The 18,910-nt window shown below is 46.8% G+C and overlaps 1 protein-coding gene and 1 long non-coding RNA gene across 2 annotated transcripts in view; one reads left to right on the plus strand and one right to left on the minus strand.

The window, feature by feature from the left end:
• The window catches only part of LOC126942911 (uncharacterized), a 600,821-nt gene that overhangs the window by 151,166 nt on the left and 430,745 nt on the right, over positions 1–18,910 (minus strand). The gene's annotated exons all lie outside the window — the stretch shown is intronic.
• The window catches only part of MUC16 (mucin 16, cell surface associated), a 150,815-nt gene that overhangs the window by 92,074 nt on the left and 39,831 nt on the right, over positions 1–18,910 (plus strand). The window contains 29 exon segments of the mRNA XM_050771029.1: positions 831–955; positions 1,188–1,255; positions 1,845–2,017; positions 2,335–2,370; positions 2,631–2,696; positions 3,701–3,825; positions 4,013–4,080; positions 4,681–4,853; positions 5,181–5,216; positions 5,477–5,542; positions 6,547–6,671; positions 6,881–6,948; positions 7,556–7,728; positions 8,063–8,098; positions 8,352–8,417; positions 9,422–9,546; positions 9,776–9,843; positions 10,458–10,630; positions 10,960–10,995; positions 11,255–11,320; positions 12,479–12,603; positions 12,809–12,876; positions 13,497–13,669; positions 13,982–14,017; positions 14,282–14,347; positions 15,957–16,081; positions 16,309–16,376; positions 16,960–17,132; positions 17,464–17,499. Coding sequence (XP_050626986.1) covers positions 831–955; positions 1,188–1,255; positions 1,845–2,017; positions 2,335–2,370; positions 2,631–2,696; positions 3,701–3,825; positions 4,013–4,080; positions 4,681–4,853; positions 5,181–5,216; positions 5,477–5,542; positions 6,547–6,671; positions 6,881–6,948; positions 7,556–7,728; positions 8,063–8,098; positions 8,352–8,417; positions 9,422–9,546; positions 9,776–9,843; positions 10,458–10,630; positions 10,960–10,995; positions 11,255–11,320; positions 12,479–12,603; positions 12,809–12,876; positions 13,497–13,669; positions 13,982–14,017; positions 14,282–14,347; positions 15,957–16,081; positions 16,309–16,376; positions 16,960–17,132; positions 17,464–17,499 — 2,742 coding nt within the window.

Raw genomic sequence — 18,910 nt, forward strand, 5'->3', positions numbered from 1 at the left:
ATGATGATGGTGATGGTAGTGCTGTTTATTTATTTTTATTTTTTCTTTTTTGGGGTGCTGTTTGAGATGGTGATGATGAGACTGGTGATGTTGATGAAAATGACAATGATGGTGATGAGGATGATGCCAGTGATGGTCGTGGGGTTTTGATAATGGTGATGTGTTGTCTGTGGTGATGATGATGTTTGTGGTGGTCATGCTTGGGATTATCATGGTGGTGATGATGATAATAATGATGGTGATGGTGACAATGATAGCAACAATAATGATGGCAATAAAAAAGATAACAGATAACATCAGACAATATTAAGCTCTGAATATGCACCAAGAGCTATGCTCGGCATCTGACTATTATTATAAAGCATCCTTTAAAAAATAAATTATGTCAGGCCAGGTGCGGTGGCTCACATCCATAATCTCAGCATTTTGGAAGGCCGAGGTGGGTGGATCACGAGGTCAAGAGATCGAGACTATCCTGGCCAACATGGCGAAACCCCATCTCTACTAAAAATACAAAAATTAGCCGGGCGTGGTGGTGCATGCCTGTAGTCCCAGCTACTTGGGAGGCTGAGGCAGGAGAATTGCTTAAATCCGTGAGGCAGAGGTTGCAGTGAGCCAAGATGGTGCCACTGCACTCCAGCCTAGTGACAGAGTGAGACTCCATCTCAAAAAAATAAGTAAATAAATTCTGTCATTATAGGAAAGGGATGCATGGTAAATATTTATTTAGTCATTCAATTTAAATGTTGCACATGTTTAAAGATAAGTCTGTTGCAAATTCCTATTTTCTCCACTTTAAACGTAATGTTTGTTTCCCCCTCCCACTACAGCTGCTGGCCCTCTCCTGGTGCCGTTCACCCTCAACTTCACCATCACCAACCTGCAGTATGAGGAGGACATGCATCACCCTGGCTCAAGGAAGTTCAACACCACAGAGAGGGTCCTGCAGGGTCTGGTTAGTACCCTGACCTCTTCACTCTCCCCGACTCCAGATACCCAGCCCCTCATACAACATCTGTGCCAGGGCCATGGAAGAAGATCGCACCCACCTTGCCCTCATCCCCAGAGATGCAAGCCTCACCCACTGAGGCCAGCCATGCCCACTGCGCCCTGCCCCACCCACCTCACTTTTGCCCCCACACAGGGACCTTAACCCTCCTACTCACCTCTCTCTCCCTCCTCCACAGCTTAGTCCCATATTCAAGAACTCCAGTGTTGGCCCTCTGTACTCTGGCTGCAGACTGACTTCTCTCAGGTGAGGCTAGAATAGCCAGCCTGGCTGTCCCAACTATTCTCACTCCAATAGACTTTGCACATCTTCCTTTATACACTTCCTAGGGATATCCTCACCAAAGGTGGAATTCAGGAGTCACTGGCTTCAGGACCGGTGTGTTTCCTGATAGTAACACCCCCACACCTCACCTCAACAGAGAGAATCTGCGTGGTCCATCATCAGGATTGAGCCCCTACCTTTCCCTCTCTCTCCCTTTCCTTTAGGTGTTAAATTCTGTCCCCAGAATTTCTCTCAAGACAATCATGCCTCACCCATGTGCTTTCATCCCCATTTCAAGGTCTTCAGTGGTCTCAAGTCTGGGCTCTTTTTTCCCATGCCATGAGAATGCAAATTTCACCCTTGCACTTTTATAAGCATTGTTGTATCCTTGACTCTGTTTATGGTCCCAAGCAAGCTGGTAGTCCGTGCACTCAGAGAATCTAAGTGTGGCTTCTCACCTCTTTCCCAGGTTTCTCATTTTCCCTTCTCCTTTGCTGTCCTTCCATCAGCAATCTCAAGACCTGTCCTAGGTAATCTTTTCATTGTCATTCTCCCCACCTCCTTTCCCCAGGACCGAGAAGGATGGAGCAGCCACTGGAGTGGACGCTGTCTGCCTCTACCACCCTGATCCCAAAAGACCTGAGCTGGACAGAGAGCAGCTCTACTGGGAGCTGAGCCAACTGACCCACAGCATCACTGAACTGGGCCCCTACACCCTGGACAGAGACAGTCTGTATGTCAATGGTGAGCAGCTGTGATGTGGTTGGAGGCTCTTCCTCTCTGATGGGCATCCTCTACTCCCTGGCTTGAAGTCACACTCACTGCCTGGCCATTGAAAGCTTGACAATGTCGTCTATATTTGATAGTTGATGTCAGAACATCATGGTTTCTTCTTTATGTTGAAGACTGGGTTTACCCTCAGGGTTTTCTTCCCTGATGTGAGGATACTGATAGAAAACCTCCAGCAGCCCCGGTTCCATTTCACCAGGGTAGCCCTGACCCCTATTTGGTTATCCACCTCTACCTTAACCTTACTCAGGTTAATCCCTCTCTCTCTGCAGGTTTCACCCATCGGAAATCTGTGCCCACTACCAGTAGTGAGTATTCAACTGATAATCTCATGCCCCTGGTTCTACACAAAGCAGAGCAGGAGCTGACCCTTCTCCATATAAAACCATAGCTCCTCTTCTTAAGAGAAGGAGCTGGGAAGGCAGAAGGGATTCATCCTCCCTTCTGCCCCAGCTACAGACTGATCTAGGTCAAACCCCATATGCATCAAGTTTCATAATAGTCTTACCTGCTGGCCTTTCTGCCATGGGGGTACTTGCTAATTTCACTGATGAGAGCTTCTTCTCAGCTCCTGGGACCCCCACAGTGTACCTGGCAACCTCTGGGACTCCATCCTCCCTCTCCAGCCACACAGGTGAGCACCAGTCAATGATACCAGTCAATGGTAAGTGTCTTCATCTCTGTCATTTTCATGCAAATTAAGATGAAACATCATAGCAAATCAAATCTAGTGCAGCTGATGCAACCAACACACTTTATTGAGCACTTACTCTGTGCCAGACCTGTGGAATGTGGCAGGGAATACAAAAGAGATAAAAATATCTTCCTTCAGAGAGCTTATATTCTTGTGATGATGAGGATGATAAGCGTGGCAGTGATGATGATAGTGGGGGGGATGGAGATGATGATAATATCATGGAGATGACTATAAAGATGGCAATGCTGCTGATGATGTTGGTGATGGTGATGATGATTATGGAGATGGTGATGAAGATGATGGTGATAATAGTGGTGCTTATTATAACAGGAATGATGATGTGATGGTGGTGATGTTTGGGATGATTGTGGTGATACTGGTGATATTTGAGGTGATTGTGGTGGTGATGATGATGGTGGTGATGACGAGTGCCAATGATGATTGTGATGTTGACAATGAGGATAATGAAGATGATGATGATGATGATGATGATGATGATTGTGTTGGTGATTATCCTGGTAATAATAATATGATGATGGTGCTGGTGGTGATGATGCTGATTATGATCTCTGTGGTGGTGATGGTGATGAGGATGGTGGTAGTGATGGTGCTGACGTTGATAGTGATGAAAGCGATGATAGCCATGGCAACAACTATGGTTATGTTGATGACGAAGATGGCAATAACAGAGGTAAAAAAATAGCATCTGACATTACTGAGCACTAAATATGCACCAAGCACTATGTTCACCATCTCATTACAATTATATAATATGCTTATTTATGAAAAACTTCTATTATTGTAGTCAAGAGAGGCATGAAAATCTTTTATTTTTTATCCACATGAAATGCTGCTGCATATGTTTAAAAATAAGTCTATTGCAAACTGTTATATATTTCTCTACTTTTGAACATCGTGTTTATTTCCCAACCCCTTTACAGCCGCTGGCCCTCTCCTGATACCATTCACCCTCAACTTTACCATCACTAACCTGCATTATGAGGAAAACATGCAACACCCTGGCTCCAGAAAGTTCAACATCACGGAGAGGGTTCTGCAGGGTCTGGTAAGAGCTCCACCACCTTACCAGTCCTGCTTATATCACCCATGCCAGGGCCACGGAAGATCTCACCCACCACTCCTTGGCCCCAGAGACGCAAGCCCCAACTGGTGATGCCAGCCCCTCCTACCTCATGTCTGCCCCATCCCTAAACCTCAGCCCACCCACTCACTTCCTTCCCCTTCCTCCACAGCTCAAGCCCTTGTTCAAGAGCACCAGTGTCGGCCCTCTGTACTCTGGCTGCAGACTGACCTTGCTCAGGTGAGACCTTAGAATTTCCAGCCTGGTTTCCCCAATTGTTCCCAGGCCCAAAAAGTTTGGTCACCTTCCTTCCTGCCCTACCGTGGGATGGCCTCAGCACAGATGGAATTCAGGAGGCAATGGCTCCAGAACCAGTTTGTCTCCTGATTCTACCACCTCCCACCTCAACTGACACATTCTTCGGAGTCCATCAGCAGGATTGAGCCCTTACCCTCATCACCCCTCTAAATTCCCTCCACCTCCCTTTCCTTCAGTTGTTAAAGTCTGTCCCCAGAATTTCTGCCAAACATGCCTCATCCACTTGATTTCACCCCTAATTCCTGTTCTTCTCCTGTCTCAGGATTCAGCTCTTCTTTCCCCATTGCTGTGAGAATGCAGGTTGCACCTTGTGATTTCATAAAAATCCTCTCATCCATGACTTTGTTCACAATCCCAGGCTGGCAGGGAGTCAAAGCACTTAGAGAATCAAAGTGTGACTTCTCTCACGTCTGTACCAGGCTTCTCAATTCCTCTGACCCCTTCCTGTCCTTCACCCAGCAAGCTCAAGACCCCTCCCTAGGCAATCCATTAATTGCCATTCCCCACTCTTGCCCTCCCCAGACCTGAGAAGGATGGGACAGCCACTGGAGTGGACGCCATCTGCACCCACCGCTTTGATCTCACCAGCCCTGGACTGGACAGAGAGCGGCTATACTGGGAGCTGAGCCAGCTGACCAACAGCATCACAGAGCTGGGCCCCTACACCCTGGACAGAGACAGTCTCTATGTCAATGGTGAGCAGCCATGATGTGACTGGAGGCTCTTCCTCCTAGCTGGGTAGACCCTACTGTCTGTCCTGGGGTCACATGCCCTGTCTGACCATTGAGGGTTTGATGATGTGCTCTATATGTGATGATTGAGGTTTGAACTTCACGGTTTCATCTTCATCTTGCACGGATTTTACCCTCAAGGCCTTCTTCCCCCATATGAGGGTGCTGGTGAAGATTCTCAATGACCATGCTTCATGAAACTTTCCTCATTGCACTAGGGTAACCCTGACCCCTATTTGGTCTGACCTCTCCTTAACCCTTACCCACTCTCCTCCCTGACTCTCTCTGCAGGCTTCACCCATCAGAGCTCTGTGCCAACCACCAGAAGTGAGTATTTTACTGATGTTCCAGTCCCCCCAGTCCTACACCAAGCAGGGCAGGAGCTAGCATTACCTCTTATCCCTTTATGTCCTCTTCGTGAGGGAAAAGGCTTCAAGGGCACAGTCTATTCCCTTTCCCCTGTGCCCTAGCTCCATAGAGACGCTCAGCTCAAACCTCAAATGCAGCAGGGCCCATAATAGTTTTACCTGCTGGCATTTCCACCATGAGAGGGTTTGCTGCTTTCAGTAATGAGGGCTTCTTCTCAGTTCCTGGGACCTCTGCAGTGCACTTGGAAACCTCTGGGACTCCAGCCTCCCTCCCTGGCCACACAGGTGAGCACCAGTCAATGGCACCTCTATTAGAGCATGACTGATGAGCAGAAACATGTCTGCCATTATTTACTCAAATAAAGGTAAAAATCATAGTAAATCTAGTGATGATAAGTCAACCTACAAATGTGATTGATCACCTCCTCTGTGCCAGACCCTGGGGATACAGCAGGTATACAAAACATATAAAAATCTCTGCCATCAGAGAGCTTATATTCTTGTGATGATGACTGTGGCGGGTGGTGATGATGATAGTGGTGGCAGTTTTGATGATGATGGTGATGCTTATGGTAGCAATGATGATAATAATGATGAAGGTGGTGAGGATGATGACAGTGGTGGGGGTTATGATGATGATGATGTGTTGAGTGTGATAAATGATAGTGCTGGTGGTCGTGATGGAGATGATCATGGTGGTGGTCATGGCAGTGGTGGTGACAAGGATGGTGTGGGTGACAGTGATGGTGATGATGATGATGGTGGTTCTGGTGCTGGTGGTGATGATGGAGATTATTATGGTGGTGGTGTTGGTGGCAGTGATGACAATTATTATGGTGTGGGTGACAATGATGATGATGACAATGGGGATTATGGTGATGGTGGTGGCAGTGATGATGGCAGTAATGACGGTGATGATGATGATGGTGGTGGTGATGGTTGTGCTGGTGGTGATTATGGGGATTATTACGGTGGTGGTGGTGGCAATGATGATGACAATAATGATGCTGTAGGTGACAATGATGGTGATTATGATGGTGGTAACAAAGGTAAGGGATGAGGTATGACATTATTGAGCAATGAACATACAATGAAAGCTAGGCTCAGCATCCAACTGATATGATATGCTATGTGTCTTTTTAAATTCTATCGTTATAGTTAAGGGAGGGATCAAAAATCTTCATTTTGTCCATCCCGTTTAATGCTGTGTATATTTAAAAATAATTTTATTGCAAATCCATAATTTCTGTACTTCTGAACATAGAGTTTGTTTCTTACCCACACTACAGTGCCTGGTCCTCTCCTCCTGCCATTCACCCTCAACTTCACCATCACCAACTTGCAGTATGAGGAGGCCATGCGACACCCTGGCTCCAGGAAGTTCAACACCACGGAGAGGGTCCTACAGGGTCTGGTGAGAGTCCAACCCATCTAACTGCCTGGCCCACCTTACCAGATTCTACCTGCATCACCCATGCCAGGGATGTACAAGAAGATCCCATGTGAATCACCTTTGACCCCAAATCACAAGCCGTACCCACTGGTGTCAGCCCCACCTGTCTCATTTCTGCCCTGCCCCTCCTCATCACCCCTCCCAATCACCTCTCTCTCCCTCCTCCACAGCTGGGGCCCTTGTTCAAGAATACCAGTATCAGCCCTTTGTACTCCAGCTGCAGACTGACCTTGCTCAGGTGAGACCTTAGAATAGCCAATCAGGGCTTACCCAAGTGTTCCCAGGCCCCAGCAGCATCCTTCTTGCCCTCCCTGTGAGCGTCCTCAGCAGAAGTGGGATTCAGTTGGCAGTGGCTTCAAGAAAGAATGCGTCTCCTGATCCTAGCACTTCCCCACTCAAGTGACAGATTCTGCAGAGCCCATCATCAAGATTGGGTTCTTACTCCACTCATCCTTCTTAATACCTTCCATTCCTCCTTATCCCTTCCCTTAAGTCTTAAAATTCTGTTCCCAAGGTCTCCCTTAAGAGAAAGGTGGGTTTTCCACTTGCTTTTATCTCTGATTCTAGCTCTTCACTTGTCTCAAGTCTGAGCTCTCCTGTCTTCGTGCTATCAAACTGGAAGTTTCACCTTGCAATTTCATAAATATTCTTGTGTCCATGACTCTGCTCCTAATCCAGGGCTGGCTAGGAGTTGGTGCATTTAGAGAAATTAATTGTGGCTTCTCACCTCTCTCCCCGGCTTCTCATTTCCTCTGTCCCCTCCCTGTCCTTCCCTCAGGAATCTCAGAACCCCTGCCTGGGCAATCCTTTCATTGTCACCCCCTCCACCCACTTAACCTCCTCAGGCCAGAGAAGGACAAGGCAGCCACCAGAGTGGATGCCATCTGTACCTACCGCCCTGACCCTCAAAGCCCTGGACTGGACAGAGAGCAGCTGTACTGGGAGCTGAGCCAGTTGACCCATGGCATCACTGAGCTGGGCCCCTACACCCTGGACAGGGACAGTCTCTATGTCAATGGTGAGCAGCTTTGATGTGGTTGGATTCTCGTCCTTCTTGCTGGGCAGCCCCTCCTTTCTGGCTTGAGGTCACACTTCCTGTCTGGACGTTGAAATCTCTGCCATGTTGTCTGCATGTGATGATTGATGTTAGAACTTCATTATTTTTTTTCTGCATCTTGTACTGTGTTCATCCTCCAGACCTTGGACCCTGAAGTGAATGTGCTGATAGAGAACCTTTAATGGCTCCTGTTCCATGAAACCCCTTCTAATCCACCAGGGTAGCCCTGATTCCTATTTCATCCCCCCACCTCTCCTTAACCCTTACCCACTATCCTCCTTCCCTCTCTCTGCAGGTTTCACTCATTGGAGCTCCATACCAACCACCAACAGTGAGTATTCAACTGATGTTCCAGTACCCCCAATTCTACTCCAAGCAGGGCAGGTGCTGAGCCCTCCTCATACACACTTATGTCCTCTTCATGAGAGAAGGTGCTGGGAGAGCACAAGTTATTCCTTCTCCCTTGTGCCCAAAGAGAAACACAGTTCAAGACCCACATGCAGCAAGCCTCATACTAGTCCTACCTGCTGGCATTTCTGCCATGAGAATGCTTGCTGCTTTCACTGATAAGGGCTTCTCCTTAGCTCCTGGGACCTCCACAGTGAACCTGGGAACCTCTGGGATCCTGTCTTCCCTCCCTGAAACTACAGGTAAGTATCAGCCAGTGGCATCTCCGTTAGAGCATTCCTGATGAATATAAACATTTCTGCCATTATGCACTTAAATAAAGATAAAAGTCATAGTAAATCTAGTGATGAGGAGTTAACCTGTAAACTTTATTGAGCACCTACTATGTGCCAGGCCCTGAAGATACAGCAGGGAACATAGAAATAGATAGCAATCTCTGCTTAAGATAGCTTATATTCCTGTGATGATGATGATGATGTAAGTGGTGGTGATGATGATGGTGGTGATGGTGATGATGATGATGATAATGATCATGATATAGATGATGGTGGTGATGATGCTAATTATTATGACAATGATGAGGATGATGACAATGGTGGGGGTAGTGGTTATGATGATAATAATTATGTGAAGACAGTAATAATTATGGTGGTGGTGATTGACAAAAATGATGGTGATGTTGACACTGATGGTAATGAAGATGGCGATGATGATAGCACTGCTGGTAATGGGGATGATGAGGATAATGATGATGGTGGTGGTGATGATGACAATAATACTACTGATGGTGACAAGCATGGTGATATTGACAATGATGATGGTGATGATGAAAATGGTGATGGAGGTGATGATTAGGATGATGATGGTTGTGGTGGTAATGATGATGATGATGATGGTGGTGCTGGTAGTGGCGGGGTTGGTGCTAATGGTGATGATGATGACAGTAATACTCATGGAGATAATCATGGTGATGTTGAAAATGAAGTTGGTGTTAACAATGGCAATAGATAGTATCTGGCACTATGGAACACTGAATATGCACCAAGACCTATGCTCAGCATCTCACTACAGTTATTTAATGTGCTCTATGAAAAACATCTATCATAATAGTCAAAGGAGGCATGAAAACATTATGTTTTATTACCCATTTTAAATCCTGTTGCATATATTTAGAAATAAGTCTATTGCAAACTCTTAAATGTTCTCTACTTTCAAACATAGTGTTTATTTCTCACCTTCACTATAGCCACCAGCCCTCTCCTGGTGCCATTCACACTCAACTTCACCATCACTAACCTACAGTATGAGGAGAACATGGGTCACCCTGGCTCCAGGAAGTTCAACACCACGGAGAGGGTTCTGCAGGGTCTGGTGAGAGCCCCACCTATCTCACTCTGCCCTACCCATCTTACCTAGTCCCACCTATGTATCTATATGGCCACAGAAGATCTCACCCACCTCCCCTCACCCCAAGAGATAAAAGCCCCATCCAACCTACTGATGTCAGCTCTACCAACTAGAGCCAGCCCCACCCACCTCACTTCTGCCCTGCCCCTGCCTCCTCAGCCCTGCCACTGACCTCTCTCTCCCTCCTCCACAGCTCAAGCACTTGTTCAAGAGCACGGGTGTTGGCCCTCTGTATTCTGGCTGCAGACTGACCTTGCTCAGGTGAGACCTTAGAATTTCCTGCCTGGCTGCCCCAATTGTTCCTAGTCTCAATGAGTTTGGACTTCTTTTTTCCTGTCCTCTTTGTGATTATTCTTATCAAAGATGGAATTCAGGAAACAGTAGCTCCAGGACTAACCTGTCTCCTGCTATTAGCAGTGCCCCCGCCCCCACTTCCAAACAGACTGAGAAATTCCAGAGTCCATCAACAGGTCTGGACTTCTACCCTGGCCATCCCTCTGAATTCCCTGTTTTCCCCCCACCTGCATTGACTTTAGGTGTTAAATTCTGTAACCAGGATTTCTCTCAAGACAAACATGCCTCAACCACTTGCTTTCATCCCCAATTCCAGCTCTTCACCTATCTCAAATCTGAGCTCTCCTGTTTCCAGGCTTTAAGAATGCAGGATCCGCCCTGCCATTTTGGGAAAACTATTATATCCACAACTATGCTCACAGTCCCAGGCCGGCCAGTGCACTCAGAGAATCTAAGTAATGCTTCCCACCTCTGTAATAGACTTTTTACTTCCTCTGTCCTTTTTGTCCTTCACTCTGCCATCTCAGGATCTCTCCTTAGGCAATTCATTTATTGCCATTCCCCTCACCACCTCTCCCTAGGCCTGAGAAGGATGGAGCAGCCACCAGAGTGGACGCCATCTGTACCCACCGCCCTGACCCCAAAATCCCTGGGCTAGACAGAGAGCAGCTATACTGGGAGCTGAGCCAGCTGACCCACAGCATCACTGAGCTGGGCCCCTACACCCTGGACAGGGATAGTCTCTATGTCAATGGTAAGCAGCTGTTATGTGGTTAGAGTCTCTTTCTCCTAGCTGGGCAGCCTCTACTCTCTGACTTGAGGTCACATGCCCTGCCTGGACACTGAAGGCTAGGACATGTCTGTATGTGGTGATTGATGTCACAATTTCATGATTTCTTCTTTATCTTGAACTGATTTCATCCTTAGTACCTTCTTCCCTGATACTCAGATTCTGACAGAGAATCTCCAAATGTCCCTGTTCCATGAAACTCCTTTAATTCCATCAGGGTAGTCCTGACTTTTGTTTGATTCCCTACCTCCCACTTGACTCTTATTCACATTCCTCCCTCCCTCTCTATGCAGGTTTCACCCAGCAGAGCTCTGTGCCTGCCACCAGCAGTGAGTATTCTACTGATGTTCCAGTGGCCCCAATCCTACACCAAACTTAGCAGGAGCTGACCTCTATTCATAAGCCCTTACGTTCTTTCCATATGGGAAGGAACATAGAGGGCAAAAATTATTCCCCATCCCCACTGCCCCAGCTAACCAGAATCCCAGCTGAAGCCCTACAGGCAAAAATCCCCATGAATAGTCCCTCCTGCTGGCATTACTTCCATGAGAGCACTTGCTCCTTTCACTGATGAGGGCTTCTCCTCAGCTCCTGGGACTTTCACAGTACAGCTGGAAACCTCTGAGACTCCATCATCCCTCCCTGGCCCCACAGGTAAATACCAGTCAATGATATTTAGAGCATGGTTGATGAGTGTAAACATCTCTGTCGTTATTCACTCAACTAAAGATGGGAATTCATAGTAAATCTAGTAACCATAGATCAACCAACTAAGTTCATTGAGCACTGCCTGTGTATCAGGACCTGGATATACATCAGGGAACAAAAAAAGAAAAAACACTGCCCTCAATGAGCTTATATTATTGTGATGATGTTGATGGGGGTGGCGGTGATGATGACTGCAGTGGTGGTGGTGGTGGTGGTGGTGGTGGTGATGATGGTAAGGATAATGATGATTATGGTGGGGGTAATCATGGGAAGAATGATGGTGGTGGTGGTGGTGGGGATTACAATTGACAATAATTATGGGGATGTTGGCAATAATTATAATAATGATGATGATGACAGTTGTATTGACTGTGGGGATGATGTTGGAGTGGTGATGATGATAACAATGGTGATGATGATGGTAAAGATGATGATGGCTGTTTGGATGATGACAGTAATGTTGCTGGTTATGATGGTAATGATGATGTGATTATGGTGATGATGATGATGATGTTTGTGGTGGTGTTGATGTAGATTATGACATTGGTGATGGTGGTGTTACTGAGGATGACAATAATGATGACGATGGTGATTATGATGACAATGATCGTGATGATGATGATTATTCAGATGATGACAGTGATGGTGATTATGATGGTAATGATGAGATGACAATGGTGATAATGATGTTTGTGATAGCATTGATGGGGATTGTCATGGTGGTGATAGTGGTGGTGCTGATGCTGACAATAATGATGATGATGATCATGATTATGATGATGATAATGGTGATGACAAAGGTAACAGGTAATATCTGATATTTTTCAGCACTGAATATGCACCAAAAGCTGAGCTCAGAATCTAACAAGTATTATTTAATATGTTTTTTAAAAAAATAATTTATATCAAGAAGGGCACAGCAACCTTTTATTTTTCATTCATTTTAAATTCTGTTGCATATGATTAAAAATAAATTTATTGCACTCTTCAAGTCTATTGCAAAAGTCGAGAACCTTGAGGAGTTTTCAATAGACTTATTTTAACTATATGCAACTGATTAAAAATACAAACGCAATAGTGTTTGTTTCCCACCTTTTACTACAGGCACTGGCCCTCTCCTGCTGCCATTCACCCTCAATTTTACCATCAATAACCTGCGGTACGAGGAGGACATGGGTCGCCCTGGCTCCAGGAAGTTCAGCACCACGGAGAGGGTCCTTCAGGGTCTGGTGAGACATCTGCCCACCTTACTCTGCCCCACTCACCTTACCTGGTCCCAACAACATTACCCATGCCAGGGCCATGGAAGAAAATCTCATCCACCTACCCCATAGACACAAGCCCTGCCCACTGGTGCCAGCTGCGTCCGCCACACTTGTGCCCCACCACTATGTCCCCAGCCCTCCTAGTCACCTCCCTCTCCCTCTTCCACAGCTTAGGCCCTTGTTCAAGAACACCAGTGTTGATGCTCTGTACCCTGGTTGCAGACTGACCTTGCTCAGGTGAGACTTTAGAAGAGCTAGCCTAGCTGCCCCAATTGTTCCTAGACTCAAAGAGTTTGGATTGGTTTTTTTTTTTCCTGCCATCCCTGTGAATGTCCTCACAAAAGATGGAATTCAGGAAGCAGTGTGTTCAAAACTAATCTGTCTCTCGATACCATCGGCACCGCCCCAATCAACAGAGAGATTCTGCAGAGTCCATCAGGAGAATTGGGCTTCTACCTTGGTCATCCCTCTGAATTCCCTCCTTTCCACCCACCTCCCTTTCCTCCAGTTGTTAAATTCTGTCCCCAGGATTTCTCGTAAGACAAACATGTCTCATCCACTTGCTTTCATCCCCAATTCCAGCTCTTCATCTGTCTCATGTCTGAGTACTCTTGTCTCCACGCCATGAGAATGCAGGCTTCACCTTGCAATTTTATAAAAAGTTCTTGCATCTATGACTCTGTTCACAGTCCTGGGCTGGCTGGCAGCTGGGACACTCAGAGAATCTAAATGTGACTTATGACCTCTTTCCCAGGCTTCTCATTTCCTCTGGTCCCTTCCTGTCTGGCCTCAGGAAATCTCAGAACTCCCCCTGAGGCAAGTTTTAAATTGTTATTTGCTTCATCTGCCCTCCCCAGGCCTGAGAAGGATGGGGCAGCCACCAGAGTGGATGCTGTCTGCACCCACCGTCCTGACCCCCAAAGCCCTGGACTGGACAGAGAGCGGCTGTACTGGAAGCTGAGCCAGCTGACCCATGGCATCACTGAGCTGGGCCCCTACACCCTGGACAGACACAGTCTCTATGTCAATGGTGGGCAACTTTGATGTGGCTGGAGTCTCTTCTGCCTTGCTGGGCAGCCTCTATTCTCTGGCCTGAGGTCGCACTCCCTGTCTGGCTATTGAAGGCTCAGCCATGTTGTCTGTATGTGGTGGCCAAGGTCAAAACCTCGTGGTTTCTTCTTCATCTGAGACTGAGTTTACCCTCAGGATCTGCTTTCTAAATCTGAGGGTGCTGATAGAGAATCTTCAATGTCCCGTGTTCTGGGAAATTCCTTCTGTTGCACCAGGGTACCCCACCACTCCGTTAACACTTACCTACTCTCCTCCCTCCATCTCAATGCAGGTTTCACCCATCAGAGCTCCATGATGACCACCAGAAGTGAGTATTAACTGATGTTCCAGTGCTCCTGATCCTACACCATAAAGGGCAGGAGCTTTCCTCTCCTTCTATGCCCCTATATCCTCTTCATGAGGGAAGGAACTGAGAGAGCACAAGTTATTCCCCTTTCCCTCTGGCCCATCTCCAGATGGAGATCCTGCTCAAGCCCCACATGCAGCAGGGGCCATAAATACTCCTACCTGCTGGTGTTTCTGCCGTGAGAGGGTTTGCTGCTTTCACTAATACAGCAAACCTTCTCCTCAGCTCCTGATACCTCCACAATGTACCTGGGAACCTCGAGAACTCCAGCCTCCCTGTCTGGACCCGCGAGTGAGTACCATTCAGTGCCATCTCTATTACAGCATGCCTGAGGAGTGTCAACATCTCTGCTATTTTCTTTTCTTTTTCTTTCCTTTTTTGAGATGGAGTCTTACTCTGTCGCCCAGGCTGGAATGCAATGGCGTGATCTTGGCCCACTGCAACCTCGGCCTCCTGGGTTCAAGCAATTCTCCTGCCTCTGCCTCCTGGATAGCTGGGATTACAGGTGCATGCCACCGTGCCCAGCTAATTTTTATATTTTTAGTAGAGATGGGGCTTCACCATGTTGGTCAAGCTTATCTCGAACTCCTGACCTCGTGATCTGTCTGCCTTGGTCCCGCAAAGTGCTGGGATGACAGGCGTGAGCCACCGCACCTGGCCTACAACTCCGCCATTTTCACTCAAATAAAGATGAAAAGTCCTAGTGAATGTAGTGATGAGAAGTCAACCAACAAATTTTATTGAGAGTCTGGCTGCTTCAGGGCCCTAGGGATAAGGCAGGGAACACCAAAGAAATACAAATCTCTGTCCTCAGGAAGGTTATATTATTGTGATGATGATGATGATAATGATAGGGGTGGTGGTGATGATGGTGGTGGACATGATGACAACAATGATGGCATTGCTGATGATGATGGTGATGATGATGGTGGTGGTAGTGGTTTTGACGGTGATGATGACGATAGTGGTGGTGATGATTATGGGAAGGATGACAGTGGTGGTGGTGATGTGATGGTTTTGAAGGTAATTGACAATGTGATCGTGATGTTGACAAAAAGGATAATGATAGTGGTGATGATGGTGATAATGATGATGATGGTGGTGGTGGTGGTGATGGTGGTTATGACGGTAAGAATGATATGATAATGGTGTTAGTGACCATGTGCTAGTGGTGATTATATGGATGATGATGGTTGGTGTGCTGGTGGTGTGATGATGGCAATGGGTGGGGATGATAGGAATTATGATGGTCATGGTTTTGTGCTGATGCTGGTGGTGATGACAATAATGATAGTGATGGTCACAGTGTTGCTGATGTTGATGATGATCGTGATGTTGACAAAGTAGTAGATAATGTCTAGTAGTATGGAATAGTGAATATGCACCAAGAGCTATGCTCAGCATCTAACTACTATTATTTAGTATGCTCTATGAAAACTATCTATCATTATAGTCAAGAGAGGCCTGAAAACCTTTTATTTTGTCACTTTAAATCATGTTGCATATGTTTAGAAACAATTCTATCACAAAATCTTTTTTTTTTTTTTTTTTTTTTTGAAACGGAGTCTCCATCACCCAGGCTAGATCTGGTCCAGTGGCACGATCTCGGCTCACTGCAAGCTCCGCCTCCTGGGTTCATGCCATTCTCCTGCCTCAGTTTCCCGAATAGCTGGGACTACAGGCACCCGCCACCATGCCCGGCAATCTTTTTGTATTTTTAGTAGAGACAGGATTTCACTCTGTTAACTGGGATGGTCTCAATCTCCTGACCTCATGATCCACCCACCTCGGCCTCCCAAAGTGCTGGGATTACAGGCGTGAGCCACCGCGCCCAGCCTCTATCACAAATTCTTACATGTTAGTCTACTTTTAAACACTTTATTTCCCATCTTCACTATAGCCGCCAGCCCTCTCCTGGTGCTATTCACACTTAACTTCACCATCACTAACCTGTGGTATGAGGAGAGCATGCATCACCCTGGCTCTGGAAAGTTTAACACCACAGAGAGAGTCCTTCAGGGTCTGGTAAGAGCCCCACACACCTCATTCTACCCCACTCACCATGTTCAGTCCTGCCCACCTCACCTGTTGCAGAGCATGGAAGATCTCACCTACCTCATCTTGCCCCCAGATATGCATGCCCCAACCACTGATGCCAGCCCCACCAACTGTTGCCCGCCCTGCCCACCTCCCTTCTACCACATCCCTATGACTTCAGTCCTCCCATTCACCTCTTTCTCCCTCCTCCACAGCTCAGGCCTTTGTTCAAGAACACCAGTGTTGGCCCTCTGTACTCTGGCTGCAGACTGACCTTACTCAGGTGAGAACTGAGAACAGCCAGTCTGACTGATCTGAGAAGTCTGACCTGCTTCCTTTCTGCACTCCCTGGAGATGTCCACAGCACAGGTGGAATCCAGCAGGCAGTGGCTCCAAGACCAATGTGCTTCCTGATCCTACCACCTCCCACCTCAACTGAGAGATGCAGAGCCCATCAGCACGACTGGGCTTCTACCTTGGTCATCCCTCTGAATTCCCTCCTTTGCCCTACCTGCCTTTCCACAAGTGGTTAAATTCTGTTAAATGCTGTTCCCAGGATTTCTCCCAAGAAAAACATGCCTTGTCCACCTGCTTTCATCCCAACTCTTTACCTGTCTCAAGTATGAGTTCTCCTCTTGCAATTTTATTAAAAAGTTTCCACTTTGCAATTTTATAAAAATCCTTGCATCCATGATTCTGCTTATAGTCGCTGAGAGTCAGTGTACTCAGAGAATGGAAGTGTGGCTTCTCACTTCTCTACCAGTCTTCTCATTTCCTCTGGCCCCATCCTGTCCTGCCCCGTGGGATCTCAGGACCCCTCCCTAGGCAATCCATGTATTGTCTTCCCCCAATCTTGCCCTCCCCAGGCCCAAGAAGGATGGGGCAGCCACCAAAGTGGATGCCATCTGCACCTACCGCCCTGACCCCAAAAGCCCTGGACTGGACAGAGAGCAGCTATACTGGGAACTGAGCCAGCTGACCCATGGCATCACTGAGCTGGGCCCCTACACCCTGGACAGGGACAGTCTCTATGTCAATGGTGAGTAGCTGTGATGTGGTTGGAGTCTCTTCCTCCTTGCTGGGAAGCCTCTACTCTCTGCCTTGAGGTCACACTCCCTGCCTGGCTATTGAATGCTCGGCCATGTTGTCTGTATGTGACAGCTAAGGTTGGAACTTCATGGTTTCTATTTCACCTTGGACTGAGTTCTTCCTGGGGATCTGCTTTCTGGATCTGAGGGTGCTGATAGAGAATCTTCAATGGCTCGTGTTCTGGGAAATTCCTTCCATTGCAACAGGGTACCCTCACCCCTATATAGTGCCCCACCACTCCTTTAACCCTTACCTACCCTCCTCCCTCCGTCTCTATGCAGGTTTCACACAATGGAGCTCTGTACCCACCACCAGCAGTGAGTATTCCACTGATGTTCCAGTGCGCCTGATCCTACACCATGCAGAGCAAGAACTGAACCCTCCTCACATGCCCCTATGTCCTCTATGAGCAAAAGAGCTGGGACAGCACAAGTTATTCCCTTTCCCTTCTGGCCCAAGTCTCTTCAGAGAGAGACCCAGCTCAAGCCCCACATGCAGCAAGGTCCATGAATACTCCTACCTGCTGGCATTTCTGCCATGAGAGGGTTTGACACTTTCACTAAAGAGGCCTTCTCCTCAGCTCCTGGGACCTCCACAGTGGACCTGGGAACATCTGGGACTCCAGCTTCTAAACCTGGTCCCTCGGATAAATACAAATCAATTGCATCTCTGTTAGAGTATGCCTGATGACTGTCAACATCTCTGCCATTTTCGCTTAAATAAAATATCCTAGCGAATCTATGGATGAGGAGTCATCTAACAAACTTAATTGAGTGCCTAGTTTCTGCAGGGTTCTAGGGATAAGGAAGGGGACACAAAAGAGTTAAAAATCTCTGCTGCAAGGAAGCTTATTTTATTGTGAGGGTGATGGAGATTGTTGGTGCTGAGGTTACTGGAGATGACGACAATAAAAATGGTGATGCTAGTGATAATGATGGCGATAAGGATGATAATTATGAAGATGGTGGTGGTGATGATGATGTTGGTGGCAGGGGTTATAATGGTGATGCTGTGATGATGACAATGGTGGTGGTGATTATGGGAAGGATGATAGTGGTGTTGGTGATGGTGGTGGTTTTGGTAGTGATTGACAATATTAATGATGATGTTGACAATGATAATAATGATGATGATGGTGGTGGTGGTTATGATGGTAATCATGTGATGATGAGGAGGATAGTTGTAGGGGTGATTACGGGAAGAATGATGGTGGTAAGGATGATGGTGGTTGTGGTAGTGATTGACAATAGTGATTGTGATGGTTACAATGAAGATAATGATGATTATAATGATGATGGTTGTGATGGTGGTGGTGGTGGTGATGAGAGTAATGATGATATGATAATGGCATTGGTAATCATGGTGCTGGTGATGATGATGCAAATGATGATGATTGTGGTGGTGGTGGTGATGATGATGATGATGGTAGTGGGGATGATTCTAGCATCCCCATGACCATCACCACAGTTTTGGTCATGATTTTGGTGCTGATGTGAGTGGTGCTGATGCTGGTGGTGATGACAATAATAATAGTGAGGGTCACAGTGTTGGTGACATTGATGATGACAATGCTGATAATAAAAGTAACAGATAATATTTAGTATTATAGAACTCTGAATATGCACCAAGAGGTATGCTAGCTACTACTATTATTTAGTAGGCTTGGTTAGAAACTTCTATCGTTATAGTCAAGGGACGCATGGAAACTTTTTATTTTATTCTCTCTTT

This window comes from Macaca thibetana, chromosome 19 (assembly GCF_024542745.1).
Source record: "Macaca thibetana thibetana isolate TM-01 chromosome 19, ASM2454274v1, whole genome shotgun sequence".
NCBI lineage: Eukaryota > Metazoa > Chordata > Mammalia > Primates > Cercopithecidae > Macaca > Macaca thibetana.